Genomic DNA, 21,370 nt, shown 5'->3' with positions numbered 1-21,370 from the left:
ATAGTAGTTATATAACAGTTTTGATGACTGTCTTGGATAAGCCCCCTCCCCTCCAAATGATGCCAAACAGAAAGAAATAGACCGATCTGGCTGAAAACTGGTGAGTGCTCTTCCGAGAGAGGCTACTAACTAAATATAACCTCGATACGTGACTAGTTCTATATCTCGGACTTTGCATATGTTTAAATTCTATAGTTAGTTATGTTTTTTATTTAATATGTCCTCATTCACAAGCATTTTACATTTGAGACGTTGGGCCAAACTTCTAAGTCCAGAGTGTTGAGGTTGAGGAGAGTTTCTTGGAGGCAGACCAGAAGTTTTGGTTCTTCTTGGTTGTATGGGGCTGTAATAGATTTCTTGATATTGTGGGAAGTACAAATGGAGATGCTAAAGGTCTTCCCAGCTTTCTCCGGACTAACACACGTGCAGAGGAGATGGGCCACGGTTTGCATTTTTTGTTATTGCTCCGACATTGTTACATTTGGAGACATGAGTTAACAACAAAATTTATTTATTTTTGTTTAAGCTGTCGTTTTGTTGCGTAATGAAACCTTGTAATGATTAATAATGGGGATAAAATCGTCATTAAATGCGACTGCATGTTTGGCAAAGCCCATAAAATTTGTTTATTTCCTACTTCTTGTTTTAGGATTCAAAGTTTTATAAAGCTTCCATTATTTCTGTTCAAATCCTTATGTAAGGTCTGTCTTAGAGTGATTATCCACACAATATAAAAATCAGTACTGCTGGGTTGAAACATGGAATGCCCGACTTCGACTCAAACACACAATTTTACTATAATATATTTAATACCCTATGGAAGTTTTATTGAGTCATTTAACTGAAGAGACAATAACTATATATTTAAATTAAAGTTATAAGGTAGTTATTATTTCGATGTAGTAAATAATAAAGCCAGGTATATAGAAAATATTTGGATAGAAGATATATATTAGGATGAAAAGAAAATTAAATGGATCAATAGCTATTTGACTTATGATAAATGATTCCCAATAAAGTAGAATTTGCAGGCTCTAAAAATACTAAACTGACCTTAGTTAGGTGTATTGATAAAGTTCTAAAACAATGATAATTAAACTTTGCTTAAAATTTCGTATATTTTCTTGAAATATAAAAAAAAAATAATGAAATTTCGCATTATTTATTATTTACTAATAGGATCCTGTTAATTCCCGGATTCCCGCTCAACGACAGCTTTTATTTTTTTCCGAGCCATCTTTGGATAAAATGGTGTGTGTTCCACCTAGGACAATTTTCCTGGTCGCCCCATTTTTTAATATTATTCGTTGAGGTATATAAATAATAAAAACGAATAAAAAACATTATTTGAAAATTTGTTGATAAGTTCTAGGATTTGTTAATAAGTATTTCTCAATTTATATGGTAAATTCAGAATATACGAAGAAAGTGAACCAAAAATATAATATATACAGAATAAAAAAATAATATTTCAATCTTTGGGGTAAATAAAGACCCCATTGAAGATTCCAAAACCCTTTTTATGCTATTTATTTATAGCTATCCTTGTTTGAATAAGAAAATAAATGTTTTTCTTCATAGGCTCATAGCTCAAATATATATTTATATATATATATATATATTGAATGATTACTTGGGGTATAAAACATACATGCCTAAATATAGTGTTATTGATAAAAATTACCACAATGCAAGTTCCATATAAAAATATAGACAAAACACAACAACGCTGTATAAATTGATGAAAAACTTGTTAATTTAATAAATAGAATATATTTATTTATAAATAAAAAAATGGCCGTTATGTATATACAATATATATTAATATATGCGTTGTTTATTCTTTAGTGAGTGAAATAAAAGTTTAGTGATGTTCTCATATGTAAATAACTAAAGCAAAAAGTTCCCTTCTGGAATACCCAATGATCTTCGTTTTTCTTTTCTTTTTTTGATTGGATTCTCCTTCTTTTTTTCTTCTTTTACCCCTTTGTTATATTTTTGTTATTATCATACACAAGGTGTGTCTCCATTTTAGTAGTTATTCTATTAATATAATTAATCCATGGGGTTTTTTGTGAGTGTCTATTGTTGAGTCCAGGCTTTTTCTTTTTTCATCATGATCTTCACCTAACCACCCAGTCATTAAGGTCCTTCTTCTTATGTTGTGATGAGGCTTTCATAGCCCCATATCTACCGTGTGTAAATTATATTATGCCACACTATGTTTAAACTTTTTTTTTTTTAGAAATATGATTAATCATAATTAAGGGTGTGCCAATGCACTTGCAAGTATCGGAATTGACTCAATAACACCGATTCCACCGATACCTTTGCTTACTTAAGTATAAACTTTATTAGGGGGAAAAAATTATATTGTTTCAAATGATAAACCAATAAAAGACAGTGAGGATCATTGTATAGACTAACCCAGGCTTTAGAATAAGGGTTCCTACCGGTAGAGTAGCGGATAAATGATTATTCTTTCATTTTAACATATCATAAGTAAAATAATAATAGACCTGCATAACAATATTCATGTCATTTCAGTAGTGCAGACAATATATATGAGCCAACCAGGAATAAATTGAATCCTGAGCACAAAGCGGAACTAACTTATTCTTACGATATATTTATCTCTTTTCTCGTTAAGCCCTAATTCATAAAAAGTTAAATATTATAAAAAGTGAATCATTTTTTTCATTTGTTTATATAATTCCTTTATAGATAATATTAATAAAGAATCGGTAGCGGAATCTGAATCAGCTGAAATGTTGCTATCGGTAAATCCCTAAACATAATCCAAAAGTTCAGCATATAATATTAACACTATGCCAGGAGAACGTGGGGGGGGGGGGTATCCAAGCACTAGAGTATTCTTTTGAACATGGAACGTTCATTTATTAGCCAAATTTAAAAAAAAAAAAAAGCTTTTTGGGTATATTTAATCACAAAATATTTTTTTTTGTACCATCATTATTTTTCTCTCTACATTATTCTTTAAAAAAGTTTGGTGATATCGTAGAGTCTAATTTGCTCTATTTCTAAGCTATAAAAAAAGTATAGTTCATAGATTATCCTATAATTATATAAAATAAACCTATAAGTAATCATATAATGGGTTGATAATTCTTGTGGCTAAGCCCCTCAAAGAATGAAAGCTAAAACATAGCTGCATTAGAGTATACAACATCTTCTTTTTGTGCCTTTATTTAGACAACAAACAGAAATTTAGAATTATCTAAAATTTTCTGTTGTAAATTCATTTACAAAGATATAATTGAATATTATAGTTTCAAATTTATTCACCAGATTAAGGCCTACAAATATAAAATATTCATATATCTAAATCAAAAATGTTAGCACCTAAACTCAATAAAATTCAAACATAACATTAATAGCATATTTGCTTTTAAACCAATAACTAGCTCGTTTTTTGTTTGTTTGTTTTTTTGCTCTCTTTACTTCCAACAGTCACTGTCGATGATCTCATGGATAGTAATGTCCTCACAGGTTTAAAAAAACGGCTTGGTAGTAGTATTTTCACCGATCTCAAAATGTGAGAATGACAAAGGGAATCGAATGCTTTTGAAATATCTATCGCAATAATAACTCCAAAACGCTTGTTCCTATCCACTGCTTCAATCCCTGTCTGAATATTCTGGGAAATGTCAGATATTTTTCTTCCTTTCAAAAACCATTTTTTGCTCTGGGCCAATCTTTTTATTTAAAATAGGTTCAATCTGACTTGCTATCACGTTTAGTACAGTGATTGGTCTCCAATTGTCAAGGCTTAAGCCATCTCTCTATTTGGAGATTAGAGCAATTTGTCCTTTAGTTATTCTTCCGGCAGATATCCCTTCTTTTCCATAAAGTTTCCCATTTTATATAAATACGGGACGATCTCTAATCAGCAGAGAATATAGAGGTTCTTTTCCTTTTAGGGAAATTACTTCTGATCCCACCAACTAACTTCTGGAAGGTTTTACGAAAGGTCTCTGCAATGTCCTCTTACTTTTCTAAAGTTTTACACCCATACTCTCTTTATTACTGAAGCTGAGTAATTATTTTTGTTGGTAAGATTTTTAATCATTGGAAGGGGATTATTATCATTTTCTATTTTAGCACTCACTTCTAACTACGCGATTTCCACAATCCGGAAGGAATTATAAAATTCAGAAGTTATATTTCGTTAAAAAAGTGAATCCGTGTTTAAGGTACGTTCCAAATTATCGTTAAAATCATCCATCACTTATCTCTTTTCACTAATGCAGCTTCTAGCAGTACTATGTATTGTGCGTTTAAGTGAAAAACATAACTTTTTTTTACAGAAAATGAAGAATTAAAACTATTTGTAATGTTAGTTTTCATATTATTAATTTCATTTTTTATCATGAATTAACCACAAAGGGAGTTTCTGGGGCTTTGAATAAGTTTGGAGTACAAAACTAACGACTATCATCTTGTAATCGGACAATGCTTCAGAACGATAAAAGGCAAACTTAGTATTTTTATAGATGAATTTTGACGCAAGTGCTAAATCAATTTGTGACGTTGATCGGTCTCTTCTCTATGAAACATTATCACCGGGGCTAAAATAGGCTGTTAAATCAATCAAATTTAATTCACATATAAGTTTCTCCAGATATTTTTTATTTTGATCTGAGTTGCTGACACAGTTTAGGTCAACGTTAAGGTATCCTACGAGTAAGATTGGTAAATTATTACCTTTGCAATTGTTAATAATGGGCTGGAAGAATGATTGACTATTTACATTAGGACCATATGCATTAATTAATTCAAATTTAGCCTGTTGAGTAGATATTAAAATTTTATGCCAGTTCCTCGCACTTGAGTAGGATTTGGTACACGTGGGTTCACCAAGATATTTATAAACCAAGGACAGAACTCCTCTATTTGAACCCGAGCCGGTAAAAAAATATTTAAACTCTTTTGGAAGACAGAAGGCGCAATCATCTTTACATGACGAGGATACTTAAGCTTTGATGTCCTGAAGATATATAAAATCTGGATAAAATGGTAATACTATTTTAATTAAAGCATGGCGTGATAAGCAATTCTTGCCCCTCTCGTATTCAGCAATAGGATCTTTCCAATGCCGATAGTCTTTTCAATATTGCAATAATTAAAACTAATATTAGTTGCATTTTGGTATTACTCATGGGAAAATAATTTACAAAATACCAACTGTCATTTAATCGGAGATCCTCAATTGCTTAAGGAGGATCTCCCTCTTATTTGTAGATGGTATTGTATGCAGTTTATTTTGTTTCCCCATTGATTCTGAACGAAAACTCTGGGAAAAAATTTGTCAATATCAATATGAGACTTTGGGGGCTTAAGTACCCTTTTCTTTTCATTTGGGTCCTTAGAGCTACTAATATCATCATAGATTGAAATATTTCGTTTGCAAATATTCGATACTAAAAAGATTATTTATTACGATTTTTCTCTTTTTGTATTTTCGCTTATAGTAACTTCTGATTGGTAAGTATAAGAGTTTACTCTTTCGTTTTCTGGAATGTTTTCTTCACTAGTTGTACCTCTCTTTCCCGTCTGAATCAACCACATTATTTGTGTTATTTTTAGTACTGTCTACCTGTTTCGTAACACTTTGCACTTGTAATTGACTAACATACGTAGCCTATCCGAGTCTTTAAACATCTAAAACCTATAAATCCTGGAAGGTCACGCTTTGGTATCAGTCCAAGAACAAAATTTCCATTATTAATCTTTAAATACATTATCTATATCACCGTGCTTAACATCCTCAAGGGGAGAGTGAATAGTTATTTTCTTTTCAAATAAGATAGGATTTCCAGACTTGTCTTTACGTTGGGCTCTTAACCATCTCATAACTCCTTTATTAGAAAGATATCGAAAGATATCATCTACGTGAGAAAATCAATACTACTATCCAAAAAAAATTTCAGTACTATAACCACCATAAGGCGAGATCCAGTACAAATATGAATTCCTTGAAGAAGGAGTTTGTCTATCTTGAGAGTACCAAAAATTAAGTTTTCAACTTCTGGAACATTTGGCAGTTTAGAAATGCGACCTCCCTCAATGCTTATATTATCAATAATGATCTTCTTTCTAATTGCTTTTGAAGCCAAATCTTTTTTTAATGCATTTAATTAGCTATGTTGCCCACCAAATGATTCCTTTATTATTAAAACGTAAATTTCTCGGAACTTTTTCTTATATGAAGTGATACACAAATATATGCAACCTCTTACCACCTGATCGATGTCAAAAGAATTTAAAGAAGATATGCGAAAATTACATAATCACTTTTTTCTCCCAACTATTCCACACTTTACGATATGTGTCTTGCTAAATATACCCACAATATATCTAGAGTCTCACTTATACACAAATTCAATACAAAACTTCATTATAATTATATTTTTGAAAAATAAAAAATCAGAGTGCCAAATAATATGACTAGTCACTCTTCTTCTCGTTCTTCATTCTAGAACATTTTCACTGACTTTACAAAGTGTATCATAATTGAAGCACATAAAATAAAGAAATTCCCAATAAATCTTCATGAAACTTCATCAAATGGCTTTAAAAATAAAAATAAACTTAGCATCTGCATTGAATACTACTTGCTACAAAATATACAAAATTGATATTTGAATTAAATCTAAGAAATATCTATTAGAAAACCCCATAAAATGGGTAAAAAAGTATCGATTAGGGATCAACAAATATGATAATTAGAGAAAAAGATCTCGTTCATTCCATTGCAATATTTAATTTTTATCTACAATATGGAAATAAAATTGTATAACGATGTAACTTCATATACTTAATACATCTTAGTGTCAAATATATAATGAAACAAGGCATTAAAGGAAATAAATTTTTGATAGACGGTAAGCTTAAAGTTACTACTATTTTGAACAGGTTATTTTAAAAGCCGCGAGTAATTATTATATATTATATAGTTTTAATTATAAAGAACCTTCAAAAGTATAGACTAATTTATAAATGCAACTAAGTTACTGATTAATACTGTGCAGTCTTATCGATAGATTTATAAAAAAAAGATAAACCAAAAATGAACGTGTTAACCCTGAAAATTTGAAGAATATTTCGGAGAGGAGCTGCTTAGCTGTTATGACTAGTGTTGAGTCGGTCCAGTATAGTCTTAGGCCCTGTTCCATTGGTCCTTAGGATTATCGACAATTAGGACCGGTCCTTAACTGTCGGTCCTTGGAATTTTTCATAAAAATATCGATGGTTTATTAAGCCAAATAAGATATATGAAATATATATTAAGATTATCTTGTAAAAATATTATTATATTTTTCATTATAATACAAAATTATAGGAACATATTATATTGTTACTTAGTTATATAATTTAGTATATTATATAACTGAATAATAAAAAATAAAAAACACCCTCATTGACGTCACGAGGGATAGATTTTACCTTCTTTAAGCACAGACAAGTGACTCATACAGGATACTTGACTGGACTCAACCAGGGTACTCTGTCCTAAATAAGGACCGATACAATACTAGTTGAATGACGTCCAACCCCTGGTCAGCAACAAATCCTCAAGATTACTCAACCTTTTTTATGAGCACAGGCAAATGTTCAATCTGATTTAGTATCTATCAATGATATGTTGCATGTGGTAGACAAGGAAGTTTACTCCTCAGGAATGAAATAATAATGAAAACAGCTGGGGAAAGAAAATTCACTCTTCAAGTTACAAACTCCAAAGAAATGGTGAAGGTAAAAAATGCTACCGATTTTCATAACCATTGATGAGATTCTGCTGATAAATGGGAGTGCAGGAAGAAAATAATTTTAGAACTATATGTGACATAATCGTAAGCACCGCTTGCTAAATTTTTCTCTCAGATGATGAGGTCACAAAAACTATGAACTTTACTCAGTTATCTCACTTCCTATTCGTGTAAAAGGTAAAAAATTCGAACTTTTTTTGAGTTGTACTGAAGATGGTGTCTTCCTGATTAAGTGTTATTTTGCGTCTTCCAAGATCGAAAGAAAAGAAGGAAAAAAAAACATAAAATTTAATTTTTAGGTACATGCTTCCAGACTCAAAAATGTTTTCATTATTTCTAGATCTTTTTCAGAATGGGAAAAAGTGTCTTGTACATACGATTTATTTAATCACGATGAAGACAATTTATATGCGCATTCTAGAATGAAGACATTATAAAAAGAGCACATGAAAAATTATAATTCCATAAGTTATTTAAGATTTGATGCTTTCAAAATAGTTTTGTATATTTATTAACCTATCAAGATTGACTCTGATTGATAGTATATGAAATATTAATCTTTGAAGGCCAAAAATGCAGAATGTTTCCGTTATAATGGTAATTTTATGTGTCTCGATTGTAAAAACAATCATGAGCACACCATCTCAATCTAAGGTGTTGTTGCTGTTCTATGTTTACAAAAAAGTATTCAAGTATTATCACATCGTAATTTTTAGATGCCAAATGAAATCCGCAATCAGATCTCAGACATGCTCTGCACCAAAGCTAAAGAGTGTGAAATTTGTAAGGAATTGACATTTTTGGTGAATATAAGACTAAGTATTTTATCACAATAGGGCTCCTGCCCATAAGCCAAAAACAACCACAATTTCTTTTTGATGAAAATGTATTTTATTGCGTGAAGTACTGTAGCATCCATCCTTGTCAGACACGTTTAACAAAGGTCCAAACGTACACCAAATTTAAATATCCTCAAATCAGAAATAAATGAGGAACTGACAAAACTTGATCCAGACTTTATTATTCAGGTATGCTTGTCACTTTCTCATTGAAAAACCTCACTGAGGCCAAAGGGCTTAATATTGTAGAAAATATGAGTTTTAAGTTCTTTGTGCTAGGATATGTCAAAATATCAAGTGCATAGTAGTAATATGTAAATGTTTAATTAATCTAGACTCTAGAGCGTGTCAGAATTAAATTTATTGCTTGTATCTCTTCTCTATTGACGAAATTATGAACTTCATGTAGTGTGCTCTTTCCTTTTACACATTTCTTATATATATGCTATTTATTTTTTCTTCACTTCATTATTTGAAGAAGACATTCGAAAAGTTTTTTTTTGTTTTCTCCCTTCTCTTCCCATCCTTCTTCATCACGCAATACCAGGAATTTTCTTCTCTATTGGCAGTATATAATTAAGTTTTATGTGCAAATATTTTTAATAAGATGGCACCCCCATAACATATTCCAATGGATGAATATCCTTTTAGGCTGTCGATTTTTCTTACGTTCGATCTCATCCACGCTGTTATTTTACTAAAAAAATCCTTTTCATTCTTTTTTAGTCGTCAATTTTTCTGCTTCTCATCCCATATTTAAGTAATCTCAACGTTTATTGGTTGAATTTCAATCAGCTATGAACTAGTCTCCAAGAATGATTGAATTTCATATTTGGGAAGAATCGTACCCATTGAGTTTGGGCCTTTTTTCTGTTTTTTATAGGTTCCATGATAACATGATAGCCACGTGGGTGAGGTCGAATTATGTGGTTTTTTTTTTCTTTTTAAAGAAAGGGCTCAGACTACCCGTTTTTGACCGCTTCATCACATTTTCTGATGTCTGTTTTTCCTCCAGATTTGATGTATTTTTGAAAAGATTTTATAATGATACTTTTAGACTGAAAAATACGGTTTTTTAAATAAAATTTCAATTATCCAATTTAAATTAAAGGTTTTACGATTTTGAATTTTAATAATAACTAGAGTAGGTTAGGACATTACGACAATCAAAATTAATCCTGAACTTTTCTGTTTTATATAAAACAAAAAATACAGACTTTAAAATTTCAAGAATGTTTGTCGATGCACGATTTTATGTATCTGTACACTCTTTTTTTTAAAGACTATAAGGTTTAGAGAAGAAAAAACATTCAATCGCCTTCAGCTGCAATATTGATTTGAAGGTATTTATTTTGAGGAAGAAATTTCTCGAAGGTCAAGTGTAGACGTTGTTTTTTTTCGTGATAAATAATGAATTATATTGTATACAAAAGGAAATTAATAATAAAGATATCATTCCGAAATATAGTTCTTTAAATTCCTTAAAATATAAATTACATGATTGTTTTGATTCAATTACCTCTTTCATTTGATAACTATTACACAAAAAAACCAGCCCTTTATGAGCAAAGATAGTTCCTAATGATAGATACATCTTTTAAACCCTACATATAAAATTAGAATGGAACAGACTAATCAGTTTGTATTTCTTCTAAATAAGACACTAATATAATCTTATATAGCTAATCTTTCATGAATCATAAAACCCCATCCTTATGTGTCCACTCATAACACGACAATCACAATCTACCTAATTTATCCTTACAGAGCCTTCAAGACACATCTTATCGCCCCTCCCCTCTCCCTTACTTCCACATTCATCTTCCTTTTGTATTCCAATCCGGAAGTGAGGTTTGCCAAGAGGCAAAGGAATGGTCACGGTATGCTTAGGGAGAGTTAATGTTGGTACATAAAAGTATAGTGGAATTATGTATATTCATGATATCAAACGATACAGGGAATTCCCATCTCATAAGTAGTTTAAATGAAGACACATCAGCAGTGGCAAAGGATATTGGAGTGTCAGTCCTTATTTATTCGGTCAAGTTTAGTCTAATCTTAGAACTATCCGTCTTTGGGAACGGTTCTTAGGAATGTCAGAACTAGAACGGGTTAAACAAAGAAGAAATAAAATTGAGTTACGTCATCAAGACCGATATTGAACTGGAAGGGACTGTAGTCTTTAGTTTTAATTAAAGACGGGCGCAATACTAGCAATATATCCCACCTCCTGAAAATCATTTTGTAGATAGTATTAAAATAATTTATGTGTGTGTTTGTGTGTAATGTATGTCCCCTTAGAAAAACAATGATAAAAATGCATTTATTTTATTAAAAAAAGGGGCTTTAGAAATAAAATAAGAGTTGTTCAGAATTATGATTTACGTACGTCAGGCTATGTTGAATTCTGATCAAGCTAGATTCCCGGGCTCTGGAGGGCAAGTTTGATTTTTCGCGAATAAGTTGATTTTTTTCATAATACAAGAGCGTTTCTCAATGTCTAATTTTTTTTAAATTTTATGATATGGGTTGTAGATTCTAAAATACACACAAAAAAAAAAAAAAAAACTGGCAATGACAATAAATAAATAACAAGTAAAAACATTTGAAAAAATTGCTTAATATTTACCAAAATCAGTATTTTCACATGGTCAATTATATGTTACATTTTCAAGAGTGTCAAAAGGGGGGGGGGGCGGACAGGTTTGATTATACTATGTAACAAAATGAAGGTCTTGGAGTGCCCACATACTGAAATCCACATTTATTAATTTTATTTAAACCGTAGAACACAAATATGACCATTAAGATTTTCATCTGATAAAGGTTGGGCCTTTAAAGCCTTTAAAAAAAAAATCTATTTTAAGGTGTAATTACGATTCAGTGACATATTTTGACATGAAAGAATTATATATTTGAAAATCAAAGTAAATTACAAATTAATAAAAACATTTTAGCATTTGAAAAATGAATTAATTATTACTTTATCTGGATTACAATAAATAAAAAATGTATATAACTACCAAAAAATTGAGTAAAATTATGGAACTTACGTAGAAGCTAATATCTTTCTTTATTTTTTATTCAAGTGCTCTATATCTTAGCTGAAGTTATAGAATGCATTTAAAAAAGGTAGATTTGAATTGATTTTGGGTAAATTTAGTTTTTAACATTTATTAAGAAATTTAAATATAATACGCTGGTTTGGTTACGTGGATATGGATTACACTCACATTCCAAAATAATTGATAGTTATAAACTCAGAAGTAAGTATTTTTTTTTTGCCTAGGATATTATTGTAATATATATTCAAGCAACCTAACCCGTTTCTTATATTTAAATTTCTTAATAAATATAAAAAAAACACTGCCCAATACAAAAGTACTTTCTACACTCATGATCATGTAGACATTAAGCTGTTAATTGTCGACTCTTTCCTCAAATTTGATCCTAGAGATGACTACTTCGTTATTTGAAAGGTATTATTGCTAAGTCAATCAAAATTATTTTCTGCGTAAATAATAATGGAAATTTAAAAATAAGAAATTTGATATCACATCCTTCATTTTGAATGTAAGGCCGAGATAGGTGACAGTTGGAATAGTTCCTTTTTCTTGAACATCAAGAAAGATATTTCGATAAAATTTTAAACAATTGTATTACATAATAAAAATTATTATTTAAAAAATATATATATATTTTTATTTAATACATTTTTCTTTGAAATTCCAGATAAAGTACGACTTAGAGCACGCGCGAGATTTTTTGTAAATGGCAATCTGAAATTTTCCAAAGCTGATATTCTTTAATTCTTGAAAAGATAGCTTCAAAGTATAAAGTAATTACTGTCATATGTGCTCAGGAATGACGGAGAGTAACGCTGACTCCTGGGGAACTCCTAAGTCAGCGTCGGACGCTGAGTTGAATTAAAGTGCAACATAGGAGTAATTCCAGTTTCTATGTCTTTGCTAGATACAGACTAGGATTGATGTTTATTTTCTTCCTCTAACCTCATCCAGATCCCAATACCACGGCCGAGTGGTATGAATTGAAACAGTGATGTAGGCCCATGAAGTTTGTATTGAAAATTAATATACTATTAGATAGAACCCCAAAATTCGCCAGTATGTTTTAAAGCTTTAGCATCGTCCAAAATAAAAAGTGTTGCAACTGTTCCCGTTCTCTCCTTTACAGATAGAAATGAAGTGAGTAACGTCTGGTTTGTGGGATTTGTATATTATAATGGACGTGGTGCAACTGACTACCTTTTAATATTTATTTTCCTTTTTAAAGTTCCTCCATAAATTATGACAATATTAATCGGGGTTTACTACACAGCACACAATAAAGGGAGCACTAGGGCCACACACCATCAGAGCCACCTGGACCATTTTTTATTAAAAAGAGATAGAAATGAAATAAATAATAAACAAAAGAAAGGAAATAAATGACCCAAGAAGAAGAAGCGTTTCAGGGGGAAAACAAAAAGATTTATTCTTTTTTTTATACGAAGGTAAAGAAAACAATAATAATAACAACATCTGACGCCATTTTGATTTAAAGTCCCTTTAAAATTCTGCAATATGCATAGACACCAGACTCCATTTTTCCTTTTTTTTTCTTTTCCCCCTCCCTTTGGGACCTTTTTCTCTCTCTCTCTCTCTTTCCCTCTCCATTTTGTTTGTTTATTTATATTTCCACACTACTCAAATCAAATTTATTTATTTATGTCAAAAATAATAGAAACTTTTCACATATTATAAATCTCTTTTTTTTTTATATAATATACAACTACAAAAAACACAACTTTATTTTTTATTGTAAATAGTTGATTTACTTTAGTGTCATCCTTATTTACATAGGCAAATACAACAGAACTTGGTTGTTTTAAAGTACCATGTAAGTTGGTGAATGTGTATATATGTATATGTTATAGTAGACACTTACTTGATATGGAGAATCCCATGAGAAAATGTAGGAAAAAGAGTATTTTTGGAATCATGTTGCTGCGATGTGTGTTGATTTCTGCTACTAGGATGTCTATGGCGTACCTTTTCAGGAATATTCACAAAGAGAATAGTTCATCATCTGGAAGAAGGAAATAAATTTATTAATTAACAGATATTTTTTAAAATTAATGTGAAGTAATGTTGTTCGATATATCCCTACTACTAAATACAACTTGGTTAGTGTTGTGTGTCAGTTATTATTTATTCGGTCCAGTTCAGTCTTAGGACCAGTCCTATAAGCCCTTGGGATCGGTCCATAAGACCACCGATCCTTCGGACTGTCAGTACTAGAACTCATTTAAAACGAAGAAATAAAGTCGTGTGACTTCATTAAGGACAGAACTTAATAAGTTTTAGAACTGAACTGGACCGGATTGAGACTAAACGAGACAGAACTCCAGTTTTCAGTCCTTATTAAGGACTGACACAACACTCATAGTGGTACCCGGATAGCCCTAATTTAAAATTGTACTACACTAGACTCATATTAGAGTTGCTATTTGCAGCCAGGGCCGGTTTTAGCATGAATAGGTCCCTTTTCTTGCTTTCTCTTTTTTTAATATACATAATATTTTCAATTTTGAAGAAGGTACAATACATTTGGGGATGTTTTGAAGTAAATAATATTTATTTTCATTTTTGTGGGCTTTTTAAAATTTCTTGTACTTGTATGTATACTTACAAATTCTCATGTTGGGCCAATCTGTGCTCCCTTAAAACCCGGTTCTGCTTGCAACTTTACTAAATCAGACTACAAAGTTATATTTTACATAAATTGCAAAAAAAAAAAATAAGTCATTAAATATCTGTTATACCTCCCAAACCAAAACGACATTTTTGTCATATTTTTTAATTGAAAAAGTATCGAAAAGTACCAAAATAGCGATGCCTATATTGGTACCTGAACCGGTGCAAAAATATTGGTATCTTCACAATGCTAATCTGAAGTATTAAAAAATTTCTCACTCAAAAAAGAATGTATTTGAATGAAATATCAATGCCCTCCGTTATTTATTGGTTATAGACACATCCATATTGTGGCTTGACAAAAAAACAACTTTTTGAGTTAAGGTTTTTTCTCAGCTCCTTTTGTGTGATTTTTATAAACTATTCTCTTAGGGAACATAATTTGATTGAGTCTATCATACGAATTTGTACACTTAAACACAAATTAACTTAGTATTATATTGAGAGTTGTAAATTTTTCTCCTTTTAGTATAATAGCTTAGTTAAAATTAGTGCTAGTGAAGCAGCTGCCAAAAAATCACAACAATTATTGAATAAAAATTCTATCGTTGTGAAGAATTGGCTAACTGTCAACAGTTTTGACCCTTTTTTTCAGTTTATTTTTTGGGGAAAGGTCGCAAAATACAATAAAGGTAACAACGTGCCCTTGAATATTGATTGGTTTAATTGGAGTTAGCTATTTTTAACAGCTAGCAACAATTCTCAACAATTATTGAATCCCTTAATTGGGAGGTATGATCTAATTACAAACTGATTTTAGATTTTTTTCTAGTTCTTTTCGAAGAAGAGGTGGCAAAGTGGAATAAAGATAACGACGAGCTATCGTGGATTTCACAGGAGAAAGATCAAAACAATAGAACACATTTTTCTACATAGATTACTAGTCATAACTTTTCCTCCTTTTTTCTACAAGTTGAGCCTTTCTCTCTGATTTTTTTTTTTTTTGTCCATTGGAAAATGTCAAAAAAATATTTTGTATTGTTTTGTAGTGATATAGGGTGGGAAATTTATAAGATTTTAAATAATGCAATTTATATAGTTCAGCTGATATAGTGTGGTTTTGTATGGTTCTGTTAGGAGAATATGTTAAAGAACAATAAATATTTTATTTTTTGGGGATCTCTAATATAGAGGTGAGATGGAAATTTTCATACTTTTTTTAAATAATATTTATTATTCTAAATTTGAGAACACTAAACTTTTAAAAACATTGATTGTATAATTTTTCAAGGAATTTACAACATAATGATCGAAAATGCAATTTAAAAGTTGCTAAAACACATCTTACTTCACGATGGGAACTACTTCCATGAAGTTCCCCAATTGATCAAAAAGAGGTTCTATTTTCATCCAGTTTTGACCAAGGCTTCCTCCTAAGATTTTTTTTTTTTTTTTTTGACAAAATTGATAATTTAGGAAATAAGACATCCCAATTTCTCTTCTGAATGACAAATGATCCATATTTTGACCATCATTGTTAGCCACAAGCCATGTATTTTGGAATGAGGCTTCAACCACCAACCAAGTAAAAATCAACCACACCATTTTTTACCACTTATTCCAAAATGTTCTGCATTTATATTTTAATCAAATACGATCAGTCCCCCCCCCCTCCCCCCCAATACGTTCATTATATTCTTTGAGTACTTTGATATGGATATATTCTATATATTTATCCTTCACGTCATACCTTCTCTTTCGATCTCAAAATTGAAGACAGTGACAGAGGATAGTTGAAATTCAATTATCGCAACCTTTTAATAATAGGCAAATTTCTTACAAATAAAATTATTGGAGTGGGAGGAAAAGGATTTCATATCAAATGGGAAACAGTTCTTTACTTAATGTCTCTTCCGGTCTCGTCCCTTAGTCCACCCATCAGGCCCGAGATACCCTCCCCCCGAAATACTTCATAAGAGACCAAATCACAACCTTCTCCACATAATGAAACCTTCCATATACTTTCATGATCCTCCAAAGTGCTAATTGTTCGAATATTTCGAATAAGCCGAGATCTCTCTCCTTCTACTCCAATAATACACTTCTCGATCATCAATTATTATCATTGGAAATGATGGACTATTAACATTGGAAAAAATTCATGGATTAACCAACATACATCCAATGGATCTCCAACAAAGTTATGAGAACCATAACAAGTGACCTATAGGCTCCTTCAGAGAATTTTTAAGTGTAATTTTCTAGCATGATAAAAAGACAATTGAATATTTAACTTCCTTTTTAATCAGAGTCTTAAGTGGTATTTATCAAAGAATAGGAGTTTTACTATTTTATATATCCATTGAACACAATATTCTATTTAGAACTAGAATATGTTTACAATTAATATCAAAGCCTAAGTCAGTGTTTAATTCCATCAAGTAATGTATTATTTTATGACTAAAACAGCTGTAAATATATGTATCATTATATTAAGTAACATTTTCCTGCCAAATGTCCCAAATGGTCCTTCCGAAAAATGTCCGTTTGACAATAATGTTTCTGGTCAATAGTCCACTCACAATATTGGAGTCAAGTTAAGTATCATCAATCGAATGAAGACTTTCAGCTATAGCTAACAAGCTTGGATAAGTCTTGACTCATCCCAAAAATTGAAATACAAAGCATCTCATTGACCAAAATATATTTATGAAATATTGGGCTGTATATTAAATATGTGATGAAAAGAAAATGTTTTGGAGATGTAATTTTTCCTAGTTTTGGTTTTTCTATAATCTTTACTTTCAAAAGTTTTTTGTAGCCTAAGCTGAGGTATTCCTTCAATAAATATCCAAAATAGGCGTCAATATCCAATTAAATCATTTGAATAATTGCTTCTAAATAATATAGAATATTTTTCAAATTCATCATATTTTTTACTTTAATTAATTTGTCAAGACTTGTTGTTGAAAATAATGATCCTAATTTGTGTTTACTTGATGCATTGGCTAGATTTGTATGTATTCCAGTCCAGTACAATAAATAAGTTGATTTTTTTCATAAAACATGATCGATTCCATATGTCTCGAAGTTTTTTAAGGAATGGGTTGTAGATTCGAAAATGCAGCAGAAACATTAAAAATCCAAAAAACGAACACATGAACTAATTGAATAATATATTAAATACGAATTAAAAAAGGAGGGCAAGAGGATTAGCAAGTTAGTCTTAGTATGTATATTGTCTATGGATAAGTTTGACTAAATTCTGAAGCTATTTAAAGCATTAATAATATATATAATACGGGTAAGTCCTAGTATAATATCATATAATTATTAGAGAAGGTAAAATGAATGTGTTGTATAATTTGCTTGTACAAGTTCAAAATGTACTTTAAAAATATAAAATAAAAATCTATATAATTTGACAACGAATTATTAAATGATTAATATAACTATATTGAATTTGGGGAAATATAAATCTCTAAAAAGCTATGCAGTAAATTTGTTGCAATCGGTGGTTAAGGGTTAAATAAAGTGTCATCAAATATTATTTGGGAGCAAAATCAAGACCAAGGAGGAAGAAACATCCTATTAGGACGGCCACAAAGGAGAAAAGGTTGTTAAGAGCCATCCTTCTTTTTTAATGTGTTCAAAAACATCTGACGTTCCAGCTCCCTCAATTTCCTTTGGGTTATTTCATCTGGTAATGGTCGAGGGAGCTGCATGAAACAAGCCTCACGAGTCTGTGAGATCATTGGAATCCTCCATCAAGACTGCATGAGCTGACTTGTCAGAAGACTACATCCGTAAGGTTTAACCAGCCTCTAGGAAGTGGTTGAAGGCCATTACTGATCCGGTGGAAAGGTATATTGAATAAAAAAATGTCCATTTCCGTTATAAATCCGTACTGCTGTAAAATTAATTTTGTTCCCACTGTCTTCACAAAATAGTTTTTAATAAAGTTTGAAAAACAATCTTCAGTGTAAGCTTAAATATGACGCATGAGGAATATTGTAGCAAGTCCATGGAAGAAGGATTAGAGGTCTCCAGGCGAATATTGCAGCTTCGATTAGAATACAAGGAGGGGGACGAACCAACTTCTAAAAATTTGATCACCTAACGCAATACGTCTTCAAACTGAATCAAGGTTTTTGTATTTCTTAAATGTATAACATTTTCACTGTTCGATGAGTGAGTAAGTGACCCCGTGCTACAATTCCCACGGGTCTTCATACTCCAACCTTCTGCAACTTTTTTATTTTGTTGTTATGATTATAGGTATGTATGATACAGAACAAACAGATTTCCCAAATTGTTTTCTAATTTAATAAATGGTTTTACTTTTCCTTTTCCGGAATGATTTATGTATTAGTACATATACATAGGAGAGTAATTTCTTTTCATTGAGTCTTTGAATCAAAAGACTCTACTGCGTCCCATTCACTTTTCTTGCGTATACGTGTGTATGTAAACCGATTAATAAGATCCGATGATTTGAAGGGAGATGTACTCACATTCTACAATAAATTTACAGCAAAATGTTTGTACAAAAATATCTGGAACTCTGTGATAAGTGTCTAATGAAGAGCTTAACTCACATTTAATTCACAGTCCCTTCAAGAAGAAAATGGAATAATTAATTATGAACTTCAGCTTCAAGAAACTAGGGATTTTATTTTTATTGTAGAGTAGTGTTCTCAGGATATAAATATTTTCGACCTGGTTCGGGTACTAAAATAGATCTCTGTATACTTTTTCGACTCAAAATGTAACACAAAAATGACATTAACGAACAATCCATAGGCCCTTGACTGCAACAATACAATACGGGGTCCAATGCCAATTCAGTAGAGTAATGTACTCCAGTACAACTAAAGTACTAGTATATTGTTCAACACTCATGTATAGTAGCATTGGGTTTTGGTCTTGAAACCCAAGACCGGTCGTAGACCGCTATAATTTTTAACTTTTGTTGGTCCGAACGAATATGTCAAATAAAAATAAGTTCAATACAAATTGGTTATATCACATTAATCATTATAAATATAATATGTTAATGTTTAGTTTCTTATTTATTTTTATATATCATTCCTTAAATTAAATACCGATACAAGATATCGGTTTTCTAAAACCCTTTATCAATGACCACAACTAAGTCAACATTAGATTACAACTAAAGTACTATTAACTATGCTTTGGAATCGGTGTCATAGTTGTATTTTAATTATAACTTTGCAACATAAAGAACAAAACAAAAAAACGCCCTCTACTATGTCAGTGATACCAACCCTCATTTTATATCTTTAGCATGTAAATAGTGGATTTTATTATTGAAAGGATTTTGTAATAAAAAACTATGTTAGAGAAAACCAAGACTGATTTAGTCTGGAATAAATTTTTTAATGTAATTTATTTTATTAAATTTTATTCATAGTATGGGTTCGAAACTATTTGACCATTTAACATTTATATATTTGTAAATCTATGACCTTTGACTTTTAAAATTATTAAATGCCATGGATAAATCATTTCCGTTTTGTCTGCTCGAGGAAAAAAAGTACATATATATATTAGTATTATAAAGATTATTTTATCCCTCTTTTAAAAAATACAATTGACGATATTTTAATAGAAATCCATAAAAAAACCTGGTAGAAAATAATGGAATGTCTACTACTGCGTAAGTAAAGAAATTAAATATCTTCTTCATCACGACAGATTCCTTTTTGTTTTTTTTTCTCCTTTGTAACCTTTGCCAAAATAATGTTAACAAAAAAATAATAGAACAATTTTTTTGTATTAGTATAAAAGTAGTCAATAATAAAGGAAATTATCTTAATAAAAATCTATGAAAAAAGAAAAATATCAAGAAATTATGGATTTAAACGAGAGAAAAAAGAAAGCCGCCGTTAAAAAGCCGCAAAAGAAACGAGCGCAAAAAAAGCAAATGAGAAAAAGAGGGGGGGGGGATAAGCCTTCCTACTGCCTTGCAAAAATAAGCCGAATGCAAGAAAGAAACTCTATTAATGAATAAATGTAAATAATAATTTGTTAACAAATTTTGTAATGATTTTGTTCCTTATTTTTTTTCCTTTTTCAAAATTTGACAAATTAAAAAAAAAATGAACAAATGCATTTTAAGTGTCCAATATATTTTTTACAAATTATAAAGGCCGGTACATAGATCAAACTATTTTAAATACATTTTTCAGTCAATCAATGGCTTTATATTCACATTTCTGGGATGATTTGGGATACACAAGGATTTGAACAATCGTCAAAAGCTTTCATTTGATATATGAGACTTAAGTTAAACCCGATATGAGCCATATCAAATAAAATATATTATTTTTACATCATATACTCGTAGACATAAGAACCAAATATTTCATAGACATATTTTGGCCAATCACAGACTTTGTATTCAAATTGCTGGACTGAGTTAAGATACCGAATAATGTATTGGATTGGATTTTATTTTTTGCTTTTGTATTAACTAGCCACAAGTGTTCTTTAGCATTGGTTTTAGTTTGGAAATCAACTTTTTATTTAGTTTATTTGCTAGCATCACAATTCTCAGCATTTAACCAGATTTAAATTGTTTTTTCTCTAAAGACTTTAGTGTTCACGAGCCACAATTACATATTTAAATAATAATTTACTTACTATCTCTATTGATGCTTAAATAAGAATACTTTGAGCACAAATTACATCACTTAAACAATCTTTATAGACGCATTATCTATTTAGCTTATAGTAATGATTGTCTTAGATCTCCATGAATGAACGTCTTCCAAAGGTTATATTACAACAACTAATACCAATACTATTTGTGATGCCTTTAGAAAAATAAATTCTCACACAGAGGCAGTGGAGAGATGAAGCGGGATTCCCCCTTTGGTCTATGTGCTTTTTTATGTAAGTAGCGGAGAAAGCAAAAGCTCTCCGCGGCTTTTTCTTCTTCTCTTTTTTTGCTTTTGCGCTTACGACGTGAATTATTATGGTAATGGTGGCTTTGTATATTTTCAAAAGATATTTTTTATAT

At 30.6% G+C, this 21,370-nt stretch overlaps 1 protein-coding gene across 1 annotated transcript in view; it reads right to left on the bottom strand.

Annotated features, from left to right (window-relative positions):
* Positions 1-21,141, bottom strand: part of LOC121129784 (uncharacterized) — a 67,358-nt gene extending 46,217 nt beyond the window's left edge. Inside the window, exons 1-2 of the mRNA XM_040725511.2 lie at positions 20,992-21,141; positions 13,577-13,717 (exon numbers count right to left, since the gene is read on the bottom strand). Of these exons, the coding sequence (XP_040581445.1) occupies positions 13,577-13,631 (55 nt within the window). The 5' untranslated portion in view covers positions 13,632-13,717; positions 20,992-21,141. The remainder of the gene's footprint in view (positions 1-13,576; positions 13,718-20,991) is intronic.
* Between the last annotated feature and the right edge of the window lie 229 nt (positions 21,142-21,370).

This window comes from Lepeophtheirus salmonis, chromosome 14 (assembly GCF_016086655.4).
Source record: "Lepeophtheirus salmonis chromosome 14, UVic_Lsal_1.4, whole genome shotgun sequence".
NCBI classification, from domain to species: Eukaryota; Metazoa; Arthropoda; class Copepoda; order Siphonostomatoida; family Caligidae; genus Lepeophtheirus; species Lepeophtheirus salmonis.
This window is presented reverse-complemented; position numbering and strand designations above follow the sequence as displayed.